The following is a 20,040-nucleotide window of genomic DNA, read 5'->3' as shown; positions in this document are numbered from 1 at the left end:
AGGAGGAGAAGGGGACGACAGAGGATGAGATGGCTGGATGGCATCATCAACTCGATGGACATGAGTTTGGGTAAACTCCAGGAGTTTGTGATGGACAGGGAGGCCTGGCGTGCTGCGATTCATGGGGTCGCAATGAGTCGGACACAACTGAGTGACTGAACTGATACATATACACACACACACACACATTACATCTTTATCCATTCATATTGATGGACACTTCAGTGGCTTCCATATCTTGACAGCTGTAAATAATGCTGCCATGTATGTATGTGTCTTATTGTATGTCCATAATTATTCTGACTTGCAGATTTATTTTATGGTATGAACACATTAGTCTTTTATGTCAAATGAGTTTATAAATATATAATTCTTATGTGTCTTCTCCTAAATGTAATTTTCTTACCTTCCCAGGTGCCTGCATGAACATCACTCACAGCCAGTGTCAGATATTGCCCTACTACACCACGCTGACGTCTCCCCTCTCCATTGTCAAAAGCATTGAAATGGAGAAGCTCCTCAAATTCTTCACATACCTCCATCGCCTCGGTTGCTATCAACATATCATGCTTTTTGGCTGCAGCCTGGCCTTTCCCAAGTGCATCAGGGATGGTGCTGACAGGTATTTTGGAACCAAAAGCATTCAGTGATAAGAGTCAGTGGTAGCAGGAGTGTCTGAAAGTCATCCCAAGCTACCTCCTTTTGTTTTGATTGTTGTTAGAGGAAAAAAAAAAATCCCACACCAGTCATAGCCAGTAGTAATTCTTTTGAAATAGACATTTTTGGAAAATCTGGGATAATTTTATTTATGGCAAGAAATTATTCAAGCTGGTGGATGGAGGCCATCAGTCGTAGTAGTCAGTAAGTGTTTTAGTCTACCAGCAGAAGACAGCACACCCAAAGAGTGACGGAAAAGAGAGGATTTATGGAGGTGTGGGCAAGGCTAAGAGAACAAGGGAGGGTCAAAGGGCAGACAGACCTGGAGAGGGCTGTGGGCAAGGGGTCTCCCAGCAAGTCAAGTGCTGTCACTCAGGACCAAGGAGCACGGACACTGCCAGCCGGTTGGTCCTGCAGGGAGAGAGAAGAGGGAATAAATGCCCTGACCTCACTCTCCTCCTGCCTTCCTGTCTGCCAGGGCCTCACACCAGTTGAACTTGCCCACAACAATTGGGCAAGGGCAAGTAATTGATGTGAGCACAATAGATGAGCTCCAAAATCTCATCCCAATATCATCAGCTCAGAAGTCCCAAATCTCATTTAAATCAGGTCTGGATAAGACACTGGTGATTCTTATGGTCAACACTTGAACCCAGAGCAGTTTGAGGAGGAGGGCAAAGGGTAGAAGCGGAGGGACAGAGGCTGTCCAGCATGATATCAAGTAGGATTAGAAATAATTTTCTTCTGGGGGCCCTGAGGGAGAACATGTGAGTTAGTGTGTCTTGTAAGCTCATTTATTTTTTTAATGGAGATATATGGACATATAACATTAGTTCTGGGTGTACCACCTGAAGCAATATATGTGTATGTTGTAAAGTGATCACAACAGCTAAGTCTAGTTAACATCCACCACCACACATAGTTAACAGTTTTTTTTTTCTGATGAGAACTTTTAAGATCTTCTCTATTAACAGCTTTCAGACATGCAACGTGATATCATTAACCATAGTCTCCTTACTTACATTACATCCCCATTTCTTATTTATTTTATAACTAGAAGTTTATACCTTTGACTACATTCCCCCATTTTTGAAATAATGTAATTTCAATACTATATTAAAATAGTATAATTTCAATATTGTATTAAATAGTTTTCTATAAGAGTAAATCAATATGTTATGGAATATTTGAAATAGTATACGGCTTTTTAAATTTCAAAACATTGTTAAGTACATATTCTTATATAACATCAATTATTTTCTGAATTAAAATGTTAGAAACTTGTCAGGGTAGTAATGAGAGAATAAATTGTATTTTTAAATTCAAATAGGTTTTATGTTATTTTTACCAATTTAATGTGTAAAGAATATTTTGAGTATAACAAAGATGTTTATTATTTTAACTGGAAAAAGCCTATGTTACCATAAAATAAAAACCAAGTAGAGAAGAAACAATAGATTCTAAATTGTAGAAGTAAGTATGCAAGCATTGTTAACAGACACAAGCTTTCAGGAAAATGTTTCCTTGAAAGACTCATTTGCAGAGAATGCTTGCATAGTAAAGGGAGAAACTCTCTTAGGTCTTTCTTATGGGTCAAGCTTTGTAATAGTGGCAGAGAGCTATCTGTCATGTTCCCAGAACAGTGGCATTATAACGTGGTGTTGGTTGCTTTAATTTCCTAGAGTGGCTGTAACAAACTACAGGCTGGGTGGCTTAAACAGAAATTTATTCTCTCACAGTTCTAGAAGCTAGAAGTCCAAAATCCATCTGGGCTGCGCTCCCTCTGGGGGTTCCAGGGAGAGAATGCATTTCCTTTCTTTGCCAGCTTCCAGTGGTTTCAAGCATTCTTGACTTGTGGCCACATCACTCTAGTCTCTGCCTCCAACTTCACATTGCCTTCTCCTCTGTGTATCTGTGTTTGCTTTTTGAAGACACTTGTCACTGGACTTAGGGCTTACGCATCCAGATAAGCCAAGATGATCTCATCATCACCAGGTCTCTACATCCACAAAGGCGCTTTCCCCCCCAAATAAGGCCATATTCATAGGTTCCCAAGGTTAAGACCTGGCCATGTCTTTTGGGGGCCACCATTCGACACACAGGCTATAAGTCGTGTGTTTGAGCCTACTGGCCTGTAAAATGTAATCATCATGCTTTACAAAGTTCACGTGAGGATTAAATGACAGTGTGGGGCTTTTATGAAGAGCTCGGTAAAAGTCAGCAATAGCTGTCAGAGGGTCAAAAAGAAGAGGCAGTACTGATGACACCGAGAGCACAGAGTATTTCTACTGATGCTAGATACTGAAGGATTGCAGAAAAAATGTAAGATGGCGTATGAATGACAAGAAAATTAGGGAGAATACTCAAGGCTGCTAGAGTTGGATTCTGTTTCTCCGTAATTTCAACAATTTCACGTACATCTCTTTGCTTTAATTTCTCCATGGACTCATGAGTATGTAAATAAAACAATGAAAGAGAGTGCATTCAGCCTCCGGGAGATTCTTAAGCTCATTTTGATCATCTTTTTATGATAATTCAATCTCTACTCTCAGCTAAATCAGTTGTAATATTCTAGTTAAGCTGCTCAGAGTCTGCAGGGCACTTTTAGGTAAAATTTGTTTTTCTCCTGACCTAGTTCATCCTGAGAAATGCTCTCATATGAGAGTTTTCCATTTTCTCTGTTATAATGGATATAATTTGTAGTCAATTTTCAGGTATCTTTTGGGGACTTATACTACTTTTTATAACACTTATTATTGTATTATATTTACTTTTCTAATTGTACCTTCAGACCAGTGTGCATGAGACCTGCAAGCTAAATGTAATAAGCAAAATCTGTTCAGAAAGGTAAAATACAAAATAATTCTTATACTATTATGTATCAAATATTTTTCTTATATTTCACTTTTTTAGATTATTTGTTTTACTGATTTTCTCTACTATTCAAATAATGTGTGCTCAGTCACTCAGTCATGTCTGACTCTTTGCAGCCCTATGGACTCTATGAGGCTTCTCTGTCCATGGGATTCTCCAGGCAAGAATACTGGAGTGGGTAGCCAGTCCCTTCTCCAGGGATTCAAATAATAGAAAATTGCTTTTATTCTGTCCTAGAGAAAACAGATACTTAATAATATTTAGAAATAAATTTAAAAAGATCTACTGTGATATATAAGTAGTACAGTTTTTAACCTGTCCCTTTGAGATCTCAACTATACTCAACTATATTATATAGCAATGAATTTATTATACAACAATTAAACTTAACAGTTTAATTGAACAGTTTCATCATTTGTTTCATTTACTAAAGAATAAATGTGTGTATCAGGGACTATAATACAGGATAATTAAAGGATATCTTATAACAGGATAATCCATAGTTAGATTGATTCAATAAAATATATCTCAAGGTATAGAGATTTGGCTGATAAATGATTTAGGTAGCCCTAATATTATGTGACTTAGAAGGAATAGGTTAAAAATATCAGAAAGTTGGTAGAGAGGAATGAGCAGTTCCTAGGCCAGGAGAATGACAGTTGTTTCTGGGTGACTTTTGACACACTTCAGGTCTCTGTGTTTAGAAGAGGAAGCAGCCATTGCAGCCACACGCTTTTGATGCATAACTATCACCCTTTCCTACAGGGTTGAAATAATAGGCCTATGACTTTACAAAGTTGAAGCAGAGTTAATGGCCTGAAAGGTACAGCCTTGACTTTGTTTCTAGAAGACACCCAGGAGATCCTCCTAATCTTCATTACCCCACTTACACCTTCTAGTACTTTGCAGAGGAACGTTGCTCATGAAATAAATTCTTAACATTAAAAAATGGGATGTTTGCTATTGATTTTTCCCCTGGAGTGTTGATTTGCCTCTCGGTCCTCAGCAGATATTTTTAACATCTGTAAAAAGGAAATAATCCTTATTTAATGTTTATTTTGGCAGCTCGTATACCATATTCAAATGATACAGCGAGGATGAACATGGTTCCTACCCAAAGGACTAAGTCGCTTTAGTTGTGTCCGACTCTTTGCAACCCCATGGACTGTATAATGCTCCAAACTCCTCTGTCCATGGGATTCTCCAGGCAAGAATACTGGAGTGGGTTGCCATTTCCTCCTCCAGGAAATCATCCCTGACCCCAGGGATCAATTCTGCGTCTCCTGCTTTATAGGCAGATTCTTTACCACTTGAGCCTACACAAGGATGACTTGCAAATTTGTGAAGTGTCCCATATTTTTTTATTTTTGATTAAGACAACTCATATAAAGTATTTAGCACAATACATGAGTCATCATGTCCCAATCAAAGTTTAGCTAATACATCAATTTTGGAGTCAGTATTTCTCATGTCAGACCTAATTGAATTCATCCAAAAAAAGTATGAGATATGTCAGTTTCTGTTATACATATTTTAGTCATGAAAATAGATAAATCATCTGAAAAAATTCTTTATCTAGCCAAATAACTAGAGACTACAGAAAGCTTATATCTCAAACCTGGGATCTATAGGATAGTTTTCTGCCATGTACTCAGTTTTCATAGCTTTGTGGAAGGGGTTGTGGGAGGTTTCTCAAATGAACTTCTTTAAAAGCACTATGCTTTCCCCCAAATAAATATGTTTACTGGACATTAGAGAATTTAATCTGGAAAATGCAGAGAATGCACTTGAAAGTTTGGGGACAGATAAAACCTGATTTAAACCACAGCTCTTGCCAATCGTCAATTATAAGGTTTTGGCACTTCAGTTGACCTTTCTGACCTTCAGTTTCCTCTTCTGTTTAGTGAAAGTAATAATTCCCACTTCTTAGTTGCATTGCATTCATCAAGTCAGCAAATCTGGAAAACTCAGTAGTGGCCACAGGACTTGAAATGATCAATCCTCATCCCAATTCCCAAGAAGGGTAGCACTAAAGAATGTGCTAACCATTGGACAATTTCACTCATCTCCCTTGTTAGTAAGGTCACCCTTAAAATCTTGCATGCTAGGCTTCAGCATTATGTGAACCAAGAACTTCCAAATGTCCAAGCTGGGTTTAGAAAAGGAAGAGGAACCAGAAATCAAATTGGGAACATTCACTGTATCACAGAGAAAGCTAGGGAATTCCAGAGACATATCTCCCTCTGTTTCATCTACTATGCCAAAGCCTTTAACTTTGTGGATCATAATAAACTGTGGAAAGCTCTTAAGGAGATGGGAATGCCAGATCATCTTACCTTTCTCCTGAGAAACTTGTATGTGGGTCAAGAAGCAAAAGTCAGAACCCTGTATGGAACAACTGATAGGTTCAAGATTGAGAAAGGAGTGCAGCTGTCTGCTGTCACCCTGTTTGTTTAATCTATATGCTGAGCACATCATGAGAAGTGCTGGGCTGAATGAGTTGCTGCTGCTGCTAAGTCACTTCAGTCGTGTCCGACTCTGTGTGACCCCATAGACAGCAATCCACCAGGCTCTGCCATCCCTGGGATTCTCCTGGCAAGAACACTGGGGTGGGTTGCCATTTCCTTCTCCAATGAATGAAAGTGAAAAGTGAAAGTGAAGTCACTCAGTCATGTCTGACTCTTCGCGACCCCATGGACTGCAGCCTACCAGGCTCCTCCATCCATGGGATTTTCCAGGCAAGAGTACTGGAGTGGGGTGCCATTGCCTTCTCCCGCTGAATGAGTTACAAGCTGGAATTAAGACTGGCGGTAAAAACATCAACAACCTCAGACATGTGGGTGATACCACCCTAATGGCAGAAAGTGAAGAGGAACTAAAGAGCCACTTGATGAGGGTGAAGGAGGAGAGTGAAAGAGTCAACTTAAAAATAAATATTAAAAAAACTAAGATAATGGCATCTGGCCCCATTACTTAATGGCAAAGAGAGGAGGAAAAGGTGGAAGTAGTGACAGATTTCCTTTTCCTGGGCTCTAAAATCATTGCAGATGCTAACTGCAGCCATGAAATCAGAAGACATTTGCTTCTTGACAGGAAAGCTATCACAAACATAGGCAGTGTGTTGAAAAGCAGAGACGTTACTCTGCCAACAAAGGTCTTTTATAGTCAAAGCAATGGTCTTCCCAGTGGTCATGTGTGGTTGTGAGAGCTGGACTGTAAAGATGACAGAGAGCTGGAGAACTGGTGCCTTTGAACTGTGGTGCTGGAGAAGACTCCTGAGAGTCCCTTGGACAGCAAGGAGATCAAACCAGTCAATCTTAAGGGAAATCAAGCCTGAATACTCACTGGATGCTGAAGCTTCAGTATTTTGGTCATCTGATGTGAACAGACGACTCATTGGAAAAGTCCCTGATGTTGGCAAAGGTTGATGGCAGAAGGAGATGAGGGCATCAGAGAATGAGATGACTGTATGGCATCACTGATGCAATAGACATGAACTTGGGCAAACTTTGGGAGATGGTGAGGGACAGAGAGGCCTGGCGTGCTGCAGTCCACGGGGTCTCAAGGAGTCAGACACAGCTGGGTGACTGAACAAGGGTTTGTTTGTGTGTATCAAAAAGAATGATTTATACACAGTGGTCATACATGCTCTGTATATTCTAGCACACAGTAAGTTCTCCATAAATAGTAGTATTATTAAATAATAGGTAAATTATTATTTTTAACTATAAATAGTACTGTTATTGATGTGGTAGTCAAAGATGGTATGTGAGTTTCTGGGAGGGTATAAACTTCTTCACCTCCTTCAGAGATACAAGATTTGCATATTTTTCTCATTCTTTTCATCTTCTAATTCATTTTCCTCTTAGCTGCCTAAGTGACGATTTAAAAACACAATTATCACTATTGTATGTTATATGAAAGTTGTTAAGAGAGTAAATCCTACGAGTTCTCATCACAGGGAATTTTTTTCTATTTATTTAATTTTGTATATGTATGAGATGATGGACATTTGCTAAATCTATTGTGGTAACCATTAGCTGTATATCCTAAACTTATACAGTGCTATATGTCAGTTGTGTCTAAATAAGACTGAAAGGGAAAAAAATTAAAACGCAAATTAGGTGACGTCATTCCCCTGCCTCTGCCCTTTCAAAGGTTTTCCCTTAGACTTAGACTGCAAGCTCAACTTCCTGCTGTGGCTTTTGAGGACTTTTTTGCTTCTGTGGTCTCATCAACCCTACCACAGCTATACTGACCTTCCTCAAAAATGATAGCCTTTTCCCAACTTCTGTTGCATATACTTCTCCCTTCATCTGGTTGGATCTATCTCCTTGAACTATGTCCTCTGCTCAGAAGACATCTCCACAGAGAGATCTCTGGTCACCCTTGGTAGTTCTGTTCTCTTTCACTGCAGCCTGGCTGTGTCCCTTTTTGCTTGTCTGCATGTCCTCTGTCTAACTTTATAAGCTCCACAATGGCAGAGAACTTATGACTTTCTGCGTTGTTGTATAGCTAATGTTCAGAGCAGTGCCTAGCTTATGGTAGGCACTCAATATACATTTGCTGAAATGAATGTATCAATAAATAAACTTCCATTGTGGAGCTCTCCTAAATGTCTAGGTTAATGGGAGTTTAAAGTACTTTGACAGTAGTTGGGGATTGCTTTTTATAATTGATATGTTCCTGAAAATTCATGCCTAAATCATTCTATATATGTTAAATAATTACTTTTAAATTGAGTTGTATGATATTCCCAAAGATGATTTAGTTTTCTTCTGAGTGAGCTTCAGTTGGCAGAACAATTAGTTAAAATACATTAGCTTGCTCTTCTTCTTTGCTCTCAGAATCCTGGATCTAATAGATCAGGAAACACTAGATTATACCTGAGGGCTGGCTTGGTGGTTCAGTGCTTTCCTTTTAATATTGACTCATGTGCATCAGTTAGAAAAAGACTTTAGGTCAACTCTAGTTGAAAATCTTAGACTTAAGTTCCATTTATGGAGCAGAAACAAAACAATGATAAGTATGACTAGAGAAAAGTGACCAGAATCGTGATTAGAATCTGTTCGTGTGAAGGATAGTTGGGGCACTTGGAGGTGTGAGGGCCCTGAGTGTGCACAACAGCCACCCTCAAACGCTCCTGGGCCACGACCAGAAGAGCAGTTTTCCTCTGTTCTTCCACAGGGCAAAGAGAAAACCAGTAACTGAGAGTCATAAAGAAGTAAAGTCTAACTTAACTAAGAACTTCATGAGTACTAAAGTTGTCCTGTCATTGAGTTAGTCTCTCAGTCATGTCAAACTCTTTTCGGCCTTATGGACTGTAGTCTGCCAGTCTACTCTGTCCATGGAATTCTCCAGACAAGAATACCAGAGTGTGTAGCCATCCCCTTCTCCAGGGGATCTTCCCAACTCAGGAACTAAACCCAGTCCCTGAATCTCCCACATTGCAGGCAGATTCTTTACCATCTGAGCCAGCAGGGAAGCCCTACTAAAGTTGTATATATATGGAAATGTTGTCTCAAGAAATGGTGAGTTGTTATTACTAGAGGTATTTCAACCAACTGATGAGAACCCAGTGGAGTCACTGTGACAAGGACTCTAGCATCTTATGATCAATTAGTTTCTTGTGGATGAAGGGGCAGGTTCAACAGTGGCCCATGGTTCTAATTCAAGGAACTCTAAAAACCTATGAAAAAAAATTAAATTTACCATGACTTTTTTCAGGGACACTTTTATATTTGCTTTGGGAATAATACAGAATTCAGTTGGGGGCCTTGTGGGTGTTGTGTTGACATCCAATGGATCCAGTAGCCACAAATGGTCACCTAACTGTCTTTAGAAAGGATGAGCTGAGTTACCTGCAGGACTTCTCTTTTGCCCAGTGGGGCTTGTACATTGGAACCCTGACAGCCAAAGCCCTCTTTCTCTCTGTTGCAACTGTCAGGTTCTTCCCTAAATAAATGTTAAAGAAATACTTAGAGTGTATCACCTTGGAGAAATTGTTAAATTATCTGCTGGAAACACCTCTGTGTCTGTGGCTTGGCTTTTGCTCAGAGTTGAAAGGTTTATGGTAGAAAGTAGAACTTCTGACTCTAGGTATTTAACTTATTGACAGGATATATATTAATATATCTTTCATTACCTGAATGTTATGACCAGAGATGTTTCAATATTCACTTACATAACACATCACCAGCCATAGAAATTAGTTTCTGCAAAAATCTCCCGGTCAATATTGTGTTAAGACCTGGCTGCTTCTCACCCTGAATTCTGTGTTTTGCTTCTAAAACCACAATAGGAATTCTGTGTTGCTATCTTCTGCTCACCTTGTGTTCATCTTTTAGACTTTTGGTTTTGCTAAAATCCTTGTAGCTAAATAAAAGTTCTAGGCATATTTTGTTTCAGCCACTCTAGAGGAGAAAAAAAAGTGTTGACAGAAACAAGAGGTATTTAAAATTTCTGTTTTTGGAAGACACAATTGATTCATTTTTTTTATCAGTGCCCTAGGCTTCCTTTTTAGAAGTAGCAAATTTCCCTAGAATAATGAGTCGATACTCTAGCCCCATTATTTAAAGTTACAGTAAAAGTTTCCTTTCATTTCAAATACACAGATAAGGTTTTCCTGTTTTAACTCTATCCATTTACTAAAGACAGCCAGATCACCAAGATGGCCTCTAGGTGAACAGTCAAGATAGGCACCAAAGTTAATATAGGAATGAATTTTCAAAAATATTTGCTATACCAGAATTACAAAACCTCTTCTCCACCATCCAATTTATATTCAAAATTGCTACTACTGCACGACGTTAAATTACTACAGCATTGTTGAGTTTGATTTCTACTGCTAACCTTTTAGTAAAAAAGTAACAGATTCGTTTGTTTATAATGTAATTTTAGAAGGCTTTCTTAAAGACATGATTTCATAAGACAGCATGTGCCACTCGCCTATGGAAATGCGACCCTGAAATAATCTTAAAAGCCAATCGAAAAATATGGTTAAAACAATTTTTGAAGAATTCATAAATTAGGTAGTCTGCATAAACTTACTTTTTTTTACTGCTAATTTGTTTATTAGAGATTTTTGTCTATGTCCCAAGAACTCTAATTGTGTCACATTTGAGAATAAATGGAAACATGACAGAAATAAAATTTTTTCATGATTATATTGTTAAAGAATTTTTATGGGTCAGTAGTCAAAGAAAAAAGAGGCTTTCTTGCTAATACCAAGTAAAAATTCAGAAAGTCATCTGCCACTTGTTTCCCTGGTCTCCTCTGCTGACCAGGAGACAGCAGTCTGTTCAGCTACAGCTATCCTGTCCACTGGCTGTCTGGGTGGTCAGTTGCATCACAGTTCACTTCTCAACCTCAAACAACATGGGTGATTGAGTCTGCTTAATGCCGTTACATATCAAACATCAAATGATAGGTAAGGTTCCATTTTATGTGCCAGAATGGCTCAAAGTTAGGATAATAGTCAGATAACTCATATTATTAAGACACAAAGCTGTTGACTCAGGGCACAGGAGCTCAAATCTCTCTGAAAATGCCTTGTCAAATTACTGACAAAGTCTCAAGCACACATATTTCATCAGACTCAGTGGGGTAGTTTGTTTACTTTTGTCCTCAGTAATTCATGGGAATTATGTGGATGTGACTAGAATTTAGATTTAGTGCTAGTGATTCACTGCATCCAAAAATCCCTATATCAGGCATCACCTCGTGATGTGCAAAAAAATCAAAACAGTGGCAAAAAATAATTGAATGATTGTGATTTCCTTTGTGACTTGTTAATCCTCTATCCCATGGGTCCTGGTGAGTGTGTCAAGTGTTAATGAGAATCAGGATCGTGTTGTGTAGAAGGTTATGGAATTTTATATTCTCTGTTAGGGGTGTTTGTGTGGGAAATGGCAACCCACTCCAGTGTTCTTGCCTGGAGAATCCCAGGGACGGGGTCGCACAGAGTCGGACACGACTGAAGTGACAGCAGCAGCAGTGTGGTTTCACATCATTCACACTTGTCTTAATTCGAGCTGTATTTGTGGGCATTTCCTCAGGGTCTCTACTTTGAGGGTGACATTTTACTATTGATGTATAAGCAAGACACTTATCCGCTGGAGAAGGAAATGGCAACCCACTCCAGTATTCTTGCCTGGAAAATCTCATGGACGGAGGAGCTACATGGGCTACAGTCCATGGGGTCACAAAGTGTTGGACACGACTGAGTGACTTCACTTTCTTTTCATCCATAGCAGTGTTACTGCCATTTGCCCTTACATGGGAATTATTTCAAGATTCAACCACATAGAATTCGGGGGCAGCAGGGGGAGGAAGCATATGAGCGAGGAGAGTGAGCTGTCATACAAACTATTCAGTTGGGAGTCAGGTGGTGGTGATTCTGGCCCAGCTTTGCTCCTGACAGCTTTGTTCCAAGCAGGCCACCAAATTATTCTCTGCATGTGATTCTTTTACTTTGCAAACAAATATTTTTGGAGTGCTTGCTGTATACTGTATATGGCAGCAAACAAAATAGACAAGATCCTTGACTTCATGAACCACATATTATATTGGAGGAAGATCAGCAATGAGCAAATAAATAGATTAAAAAAAATTTTTTTTAATAATACTATGTCAGGTACAGATATACTATGGATAAATGCAATGGAAAAAATCAAAGAAGTGGAGAGCTTTGGAGAGTGTGGATATGAGGGCAAGGGGTTCGATTTTAAGTAAAGTGTCATTCAGGAAAATCTTACTGAGAAAAAGATGTGGAAACCCAGGATCCAAGAAGATATGGGAATCCAGGAAGTGAGGAGAACCAGATATCCTGAGTCCTGTGATATCTGCTCCAAATGAGAAAGAGGGCATGATGGGATCAATCCTGCAAGCAGATACTGTTGGCAAGGATGCAAGTGTTGAGGGAGTAGATATAAGGGAGAGTTGGAGGGTCTTGCCAGGCACATGTAGAGCTTGGGAGCTCCCTTTCAGCTTCTGACAGTTTTTTCAACAAGGATGTTAGGAAAGTTATTAATATATTCCTTTAGCAATCATTTATTGGCACCTACAATGTGCTAGGTGCATTGTTTGATGCTGAGGATACTTTGATGAATAAAACACAGTTTTGCCTTCAAAGGGACTCAGCTTAATAAGGGACCAGACATGAAAACAATTACATTAATGTCCAATGCGATCAGTTTAGAAAGGTGTGTGTATGGGGACAATACCGAGGGACTCTTTCCATTAGGCAGTATTAGGGAAGGCTGCTCCAAGGGAAGAAATAATAGCTGAATTATATTTTGGAGGATAAACAGAAGTTTGCCATGTGGACAAGGTGGAAAAAGAGAGCAGCCTAAATCTATTTTGTATTGGGGGAACTACAACTAGCTTAATTTCATGAGAACAAAAAATGAGAGAATAAATGGATGTGAGGGAGGTTGAGGAAGTAAAATTAGTGATACTTAGTAATTAATTGCGTATGAATGGTGAAGGTGAAGCCAAGTTTTGTAGGCTTGGGGACTTGGGTAGACGATATTACCACCAAGAAAGTCATTTATCTCAAAGGAGGACTCTTGGCTATGGTGGTGGTGGGAGACAGCAGGGTGTTGTTGACATATTGTCTTCATCTGGTTCAATAAGTGCACGACCTTAAGTTTCCTTTCAGTGGAGATAAAAGCAGCTTTCTTTCTGGAAGAGATGACGTGATTTACACTGTCATCCAGTGCTATGCTGGTAAATTGGCTCCCTGAAAAACAAAACTTGTTTGTAGCATTTGCTGATTTCTGTGGTGTAAAGATTCCTGCTAGATTTCACGCTAATAATCGTTGGACAGTCTCCTCGTGCAGCGCTAGTTTTGTCCCCGAGAGGTGTTTGCTGAGCTCCCGTTAGATGTGAGGCATGCAGCCGTGTGCTGGCTCTTTCTCCTGTATTTCTCCTTATCTACTGCCCACCCTCCTGCAGCCCACTCTTCCCCACGGGTGAGTTTTAGCAGTGGGTCTGCTTTCCAGCTTCTGGTGGCTCAGAGAGGCAGTCCCAATCCCCTCTTTTCTTCTTTATCAGGTCACACGGTTTGGACTTGCCTGCCTCACTGTGAGAGGCTCTGACTCCTGTCAGGCAGCCTTCTGCACACAACTCTCCGACTTCCAGTAACTGCTGCTTCACCTTTTCCCTTGAGTCTGGGATGCCAGCAGCAACCTGGCCCCACAGGCTGCACTACCCCCAGTTGGTTTTTTGAAACCTTCCCAGCGTCTTTGTAAATGGGCCTTTCATTAAATGCTCTGCAATGACCCTACTTGAGCAAGCCGTTTCTTTCATTCTGGAACTATGATTATTGCAGATGAACAATAAGACAGACACAGTCCTGGATTTTTAAGAATTTCAGACTAATGTGACCAAAAATACCTTGACTTCTCCCATGATCTCTCTTCTGGTGTGAGACAGTGACATCCATAAATGTTCGCCAGCGTGGTTTTCCACGCCCATGCCTCGTGAAGCTGGGAAGCAAGGGAACTTCTTTCCTGCTCCCATTATGCCCCACCTAAGCCATATGTCTCATGAGGTCGCTTGAGGCCACCAGAGATGTGGACGTAGGAAGCTGGTGCCATTGGTCCACGACAGAGAGAAAAGAGCCATCTGTTGCTAATTGTGTTTTCTGGCAGTACTGATGAATTCATGCTCCTGTGTGATTTCTGAGTTTATACCCCTGTGTTATCTGTGGACTCATGTTTATGAGACGAGGTCAGCTAGGTGAGACATTCTGGAGTGCTGGGCTGGCATCATAGCACTGGCTAAGAGATCTTTTTAGGTTTCAATTTTCTAATAATTAAAAGGAGGAAATAGGAGTAGATTTTCTTGCAGGACCATCCATCGTTAACACTCTCTTCATAACTAAAGTCTGCAGCTCTGGGTGCTCCCTATGACTATGGTCTTATTCACTGAACAACTTGTTTTGGCTTACCAAAGACAAATTTAGGAATTAAAAAAAAAAAAAATTGTGTAAATCATACATCTAAGTTAGTAGCATGCCTCTTACCAAGTTTTATATCAAAGAGAAATATTTTAGTTACCTATTACTGTGTAGCAGCTTACCACAGACTTGGCAGCTTAAAACAGCACATACCTATTGTCTGATGGATTCTGTGATTTGGAACCTGGGAGTGCCTTAGGTCCTTTGTCTCAGGATGTGTCATACGGGTACAGTCACGGTATTGGCCAGGGCTGGGGTCTTGTCTGATGGCTTGCCTAGGAAAGGATCCACTTCCAGACTCATGTGATTGTTGGAAGAATTCAGTTCCTTAAGGGTGGAGGGTCTTAGTTCCTGGCTGGCTGTTGGCCAGAGGACAACCTCAAGTCCTTGCCAGTAAGCCCACCTGATATGGCAACTTGCTTCAACAGAACCAGTGAGGAAGAGAGTCTGCTAGCAAGATAGAAGTCACAGTCCTATGTACTCTAATGATGCAAGTGACATCCCATTACCTCCTACTGATTGTCAGTAGGTCACTAGCCAGCTCACATTCAAGGGGAGAGATTATACAGAGCATAAATAGCATGAGGTAGGGGTCATTGGGGCCAGCTTAAAGTCAGCCTTTCACAAAAACTGCTCCACCCCCATGGGAAAAGAGTTTTAAATCCTGAGCTTTTCTGATATACTCAAAGGTTAGTTTATTTGTCAGAAATAAAAAGTGACAATGAAATGCAGTGTGGGACCCTAAATGAACATCTTGGTGATATTTGAATCGGGTCTTTACTTTAGGTAAAGATACTGTACGGTGTTCATTTCTTGGTTCTGATAATAGTACTGTAGTTGTGTAAGGTGTTTGCTTTGGGGGAGCCTGGATAAAGGCCACATGGAAACTTTGTGTATTGTTTTTAAAACTTTTCTGTAAGTCTCTAAAAGTAGTTTGAAGTAAAAAGTTAAATATTAGATAAAATTAGCTACAGGACTGTATTGCACCACATGGAGAATATAGCAAATGTTTTATGGCCGTAAATCAAGTGCCATGTGTTTAGTTGCTCAGTCATGTCCAGCTCTTTGTGACCCCATGGACGGTAACCCACCAGGCTGCTCTGTCCATGGGGATTCTCCAGGGAAGAATAGTGGAGTGCCCTCCTCCAGAGGGTCTTCCCAACCCAGGGACTGGACCCAGGTCTCCCGCATTGCAGGCAGATTCTTTACCATCTGAGTCACCAGGGAAGCCCATAAATCAAGTATAACCTTTAAAACTTGTGAATCTCTATATTGCACACCTGTAACCTATATAATATTGTACATGAGCCATATTTCAAAAAAAACTAAAAAGTTAGAAAAAAGTGATTTATAAAACCTAAAAATCCTTTAGCTATTATATAAGCCTACAATGTGCCTATAGCTTATTCAATAATTTTAACTTTATGTCTTTATCAGAGCTATTTTTGCAGATAAAATTCTGAAAATTTGTGGGTGGGGAAATGGGGAGATGTTGGTCAAAGAGTACAGTAAAGAAAAATATATATATATTTGTAAATAGGAAATTTATTTGATAAATTTGCTTGAAATTGTATAGGTAAAATCTATAATTTTTTGTATTAACAGATAATTTGAGTAGCATTCCTAATGAAAATCCCCTAAAAACCTCATTATTAGTATATAGTAGAAGTATTTATATTTGTATGTATTTGTTTTTAACAAAATTACAGAGGTAAGAATTTTCTGCTTAAGCTTTAGTTGAAATGTTTTAAGGGGATTTTGCATACCACCAAATACCCTTCAAATGTCCATTTAAAACAATCACCCTTTCTAAAATAGTGTCCTGATAGCCAAATCTGACTCCTTCCCTGTTATGAGCACTGTTTTCAGATGTCAGTCTGCTTGTTGCTTGGATATCAGCACTTATATGCCAAAATAGTGTGGTCTGTCTCAACACACTGTTCCACGTGATGAAAAGCAAAACGCTTCAACCCCTTGTAGGCACTTGAATTTCATGCAAAACAAGAACAAATGGCTCCTCATTTTGCTGTGTTTGAAAGGGCTGCTTGTTATTAATACCCCATCACTATTTCACATGTCCTCATCTGGCAATTTAAAGCCTATGGATCTCCGTTGGTTACACCTCTTAAGAGAGCTATTTGGAAACACTCTAGACATTTTTCTTAGGCCCTATTTTTAGAATGGAAGGCCTAATGGTATTTTAATGTCTCTATATATTCCCAGATCAAGTCTCGAGAAAAAAAAAAAAATCTGTTACTTTTTGAAATTTAACAAAGCTGGTGGGATTATCACCACTCCTCTGAGAAGCATTGTGTTAAAGAGTGAATTTAGATTCACAGAATGTCAGTGGTAAAAGGACTGTGAAAAATCAGCTCTTCCAAACCCCTGACTTTTCGCATGATGAAATTGAGTCTTGTGTGACTGAACTGTTGGCAGGACCAGGCAGTGAGGAGCAGCCAGCAGCCAGCATGAGGAGTTCAGAGGGGTGGCTTATGCTTTCTTGCAGAAAGTAACTCAGCTGAGGGTCAGTGACAAGAAGTGAGCTTCTGAGTTAAAGACTCAGCTTTAGAGTGAAAATGGTCTGCTGGACCCCTGTGTGAACCTTCATCGCCCTTACCATAGAAGGTTCTGAGCGAAGAAGTGGAGTGATCAAAGAATATGTGGGCTCAGAAGTGAGGAAAGGTCCAAGAAACACCTGGGAGAGTTGGGCCTCAAGTGCTACTCAGCCTCGCAGTGAATCTTCCCCACCTGACAATGTGGGATGACTTTTCCCTCTGTAAGTGGCACCTGGAATTCCATCAGAGATTCCTTTGGTCCAGCAAGCAATCTTCTAATGATGCCAAAAACCTCTGAAGGGTGAAGTGTCCATCTATTATTATATACTACTCTGTGTTATTTTCATCTCTTTTCTTCTTTGAAAGTCTCATTTCAATCAGCTCACTTGGGGAATGTAGCTTTGATGGTAGGAAGGGGAAAAATGTTCAGCAGCAAGTATAGCTTCCCAGGTGGTGGTAAAGAACCCTTCTGCCAAGCTGGAGACACAACTTTGACCCTTGAGTTGGGAAGATCCCCTGGAGGAGAAAATGGCAACCCACTCCCATTTTCTTGCCTGTAGAATCCCATGGAGAGAGGCGCCTGGTGGGTCACGAAGAGTCGGACATGACTAAGCGACTAAAACAATGATGCGCTGGTGGAGGTGGCTTACCAGGTGGGGCGCTGGAGTGGGGTGGGCAGGATGGTGTCAGGACACTGGGACATGGGTCAGGGACTAGGAAGCAAAGGAAGAATGCTGAAACCGAGCCAAGCTTGAGTGGGCTCTTACACCTGGGAAAAAAAGAGAAATGCCTTCACCCTTTCCTAGTGTTTCTCAGCCCCTTGGCAAATACTGATGATTGGAGGTTAAGTAGAAGATTGTAGAATGAAGGGAGAACCCAACCACGGTGTATATGGTTGGTTCACTGGGAAAGTACATACCAGGTTTTGAATTAACCTTGAGTTATGCTTTTGGGACATACATTCCTAAAGCAAGGACTCATGTGTAATAGAGTAGTTAATAGTTCTTGAATTGGTTGGCCTGGGTTTGAATGCTGGCTGGGACACTCACTAACTCAGGGATCTTGGAAGAATCTCATATATTTTCTGTGCTTAAGTTTCTTTTTTTGTAGAGTAGAGATGCCAGTAATGGTATCGCTGGTATAGTACTGTAGTGAGAAATGAGTTAATGTGTATGTAGCACTTAGAGCCTAGCAAAGTAGAAGCAATTGCATAGGAATTCTGTGTTCCCCATATTCCTCAACCACGTTTCTTGGTTTTATTTGAGAAAATATGTAAGATCTCTAGAATAAGATCTAGGAAAGAAAATCTTTTCAAAAATGTTATTTAGGCAGAATTTTCACTTCTGTGAATAATGTATCTCCTGAATGACAATCAGATGTCTCCTTTCCCCTGAGATACTTGCTTGGACTAATTCATATTTTATGTCTAAAGCTAATTCTTTCAAATGTAAAACTTCTTCTCACATCTTCACTAACAAATTTGGATACATGTTAATATAGTTATGTGAATATTAGGATTCTAAAAGTTACTCAATTTTAAGACAAGTTTCTAAGAAGGACAAAAGTGCTTGTATCTAAATGTAATTGTTGAGTACTCATTTCCCACATTTTTATATATAACAAGGCCTCACTCTCAAGATTCTTTCATAGACTTGATCCTTTCTGTTTTAACTCAGTGGCTGGCATATCCCTTTATGTTCCAGTGACCTATAGACAAATGAGTGGGGAATTATAAATGTGTGTGTTGGGTCAAGGAGTTCTTAAGGCCTAATTATCAGGTCCTTATGTGAGAATAAATGATATGGGATGGTAGATAGGGCATGCTGCTGCTGCTAAGTCGCTTCAGTCGTGTCCGACTCTGCGACCCCGTAGATGGCAGCCCACCAGGCTCCCCCATCCCCGGGATTCTCCAGGCAAAAACACTGGAGTGGTGGGTTGCCATTTCCTTCTCCAATGCATGAAAATGAAAAGTGAAAGTGAAGTTGCTCAGTCGTGTCCGACTCCTAGCGACCCCATGGCCTGCAGCCTACCAGGCTCCTCCTTCCATGGGATTTTCCAGGCAAAAGTACTGGAGTGGGGTGCCATTGCCTTCTCTGAGATAGGGCATGGGTTGAATGTTAAAAATCTGGATTCTCTTCCCGCTTTCTCTGTTATGAAGCTGTGTGTCTCAGAATCTCCCTAGACTTCCCTCAAATGAAGGATTTGAATGAGGTGTTGATTAAGGTTGCTTACAGATCTGATACTGTGTGATTCTGGAATTTCTCATTGACCCTACATTTTTAAGTGTGTGCTCTGCTTTGACTGACATGTACATTTTCTTTCCTAGTTTTCTTAAAAATCATTTGAGATGCCTTTGTCAGATGACCAGCTAGGGTGAGAGGTGCAGTCCATAGCTGCAAAGTAGAAAAAGCTGCCTGGATCTGCAGGAGCCAAGTCCATGACCTTGACATTGTAGCGTCCCAGTCCCCAGACACAGGGCCTCGGATCCAGCAGTTTGATTGCGTGTCAGATAAATAAAGACAAACTCGGAGGCGTCGTTACCTTACTGCTAGTGGACAGTTTGTGTTTTTCTATTTTGCAGAAGACAGCACAGAACTGAAAAGATAAATTACTGTACAAGGTTTCAGAGTTGCCATTTGTTTGTGTAATATTTTCTTTTCTAGGGAGACAGTGAAGGTTAGGGAACAGCTTCTCTCTGTCTGCCTCTCAGAGGGTTGATAAAGAAATGAGATTAACCTATTTTGTGATCTACTTCTGCCTTTTCATTTGGGGACATTTTCATGTTAATTTACTCCTTATGGCAGTAAGTAGAGCATTTTTTTTGTTTTGTTTTTTTGGTTGACAGGTTTACTTAACACAAAAAAATCTCAAAAAAAAAGTCATTTTGGATAAATCCTTCTAGGAGAGAGTCAGATGATCTATTATGGAACTAGCTTATCCCCTCTAGAATCATGACAGTGAGGTGGCTAAAATGCTTGTTACAGGGTTGAA

At 40.1% G+C, this 20,040-nt stretch overlaps 1 protein-coding gene across 1 annotated transcript in view; it reads left to right on the top strand.

Annotated features, from left to right (window-relative positions):
- The window catches only part of CORIN (corin, serine peptidase), a 267,935-nt gene that overhangs the window by 108,463 nt on the left and 139,432 nt on the right, over positions 1-20,040 (top strand). Inside the window, exon 4 of the mRNA XM_061164691.1 lies at positions 415-622. Coding sequence (XP_061020674.1) covers positions 415-622 — 208 coding nt within the window. The remainder of the gene's footprint in view (positions 1-414; positions 623-20,040) is intronic.

Source organism: Dama dama, chromosome 17, assembly GCF_033118175.1.
Source record: "Dama dama isolate Ldn47 chromosome 17, ASM3311817v1, whole genome shotgun sequence".
NCBI classification, from domain to species: domain Eukaryota; kingdom Metazoa; phylum Chordata; class Mammalia; order Artiodactyla; family Cervidae; genus Dama; species Dama dama.
Note: the sequence above shows the minus strand (reverse complement) of the source record. Positions and strands in the feature narration are given on the sequence as shown.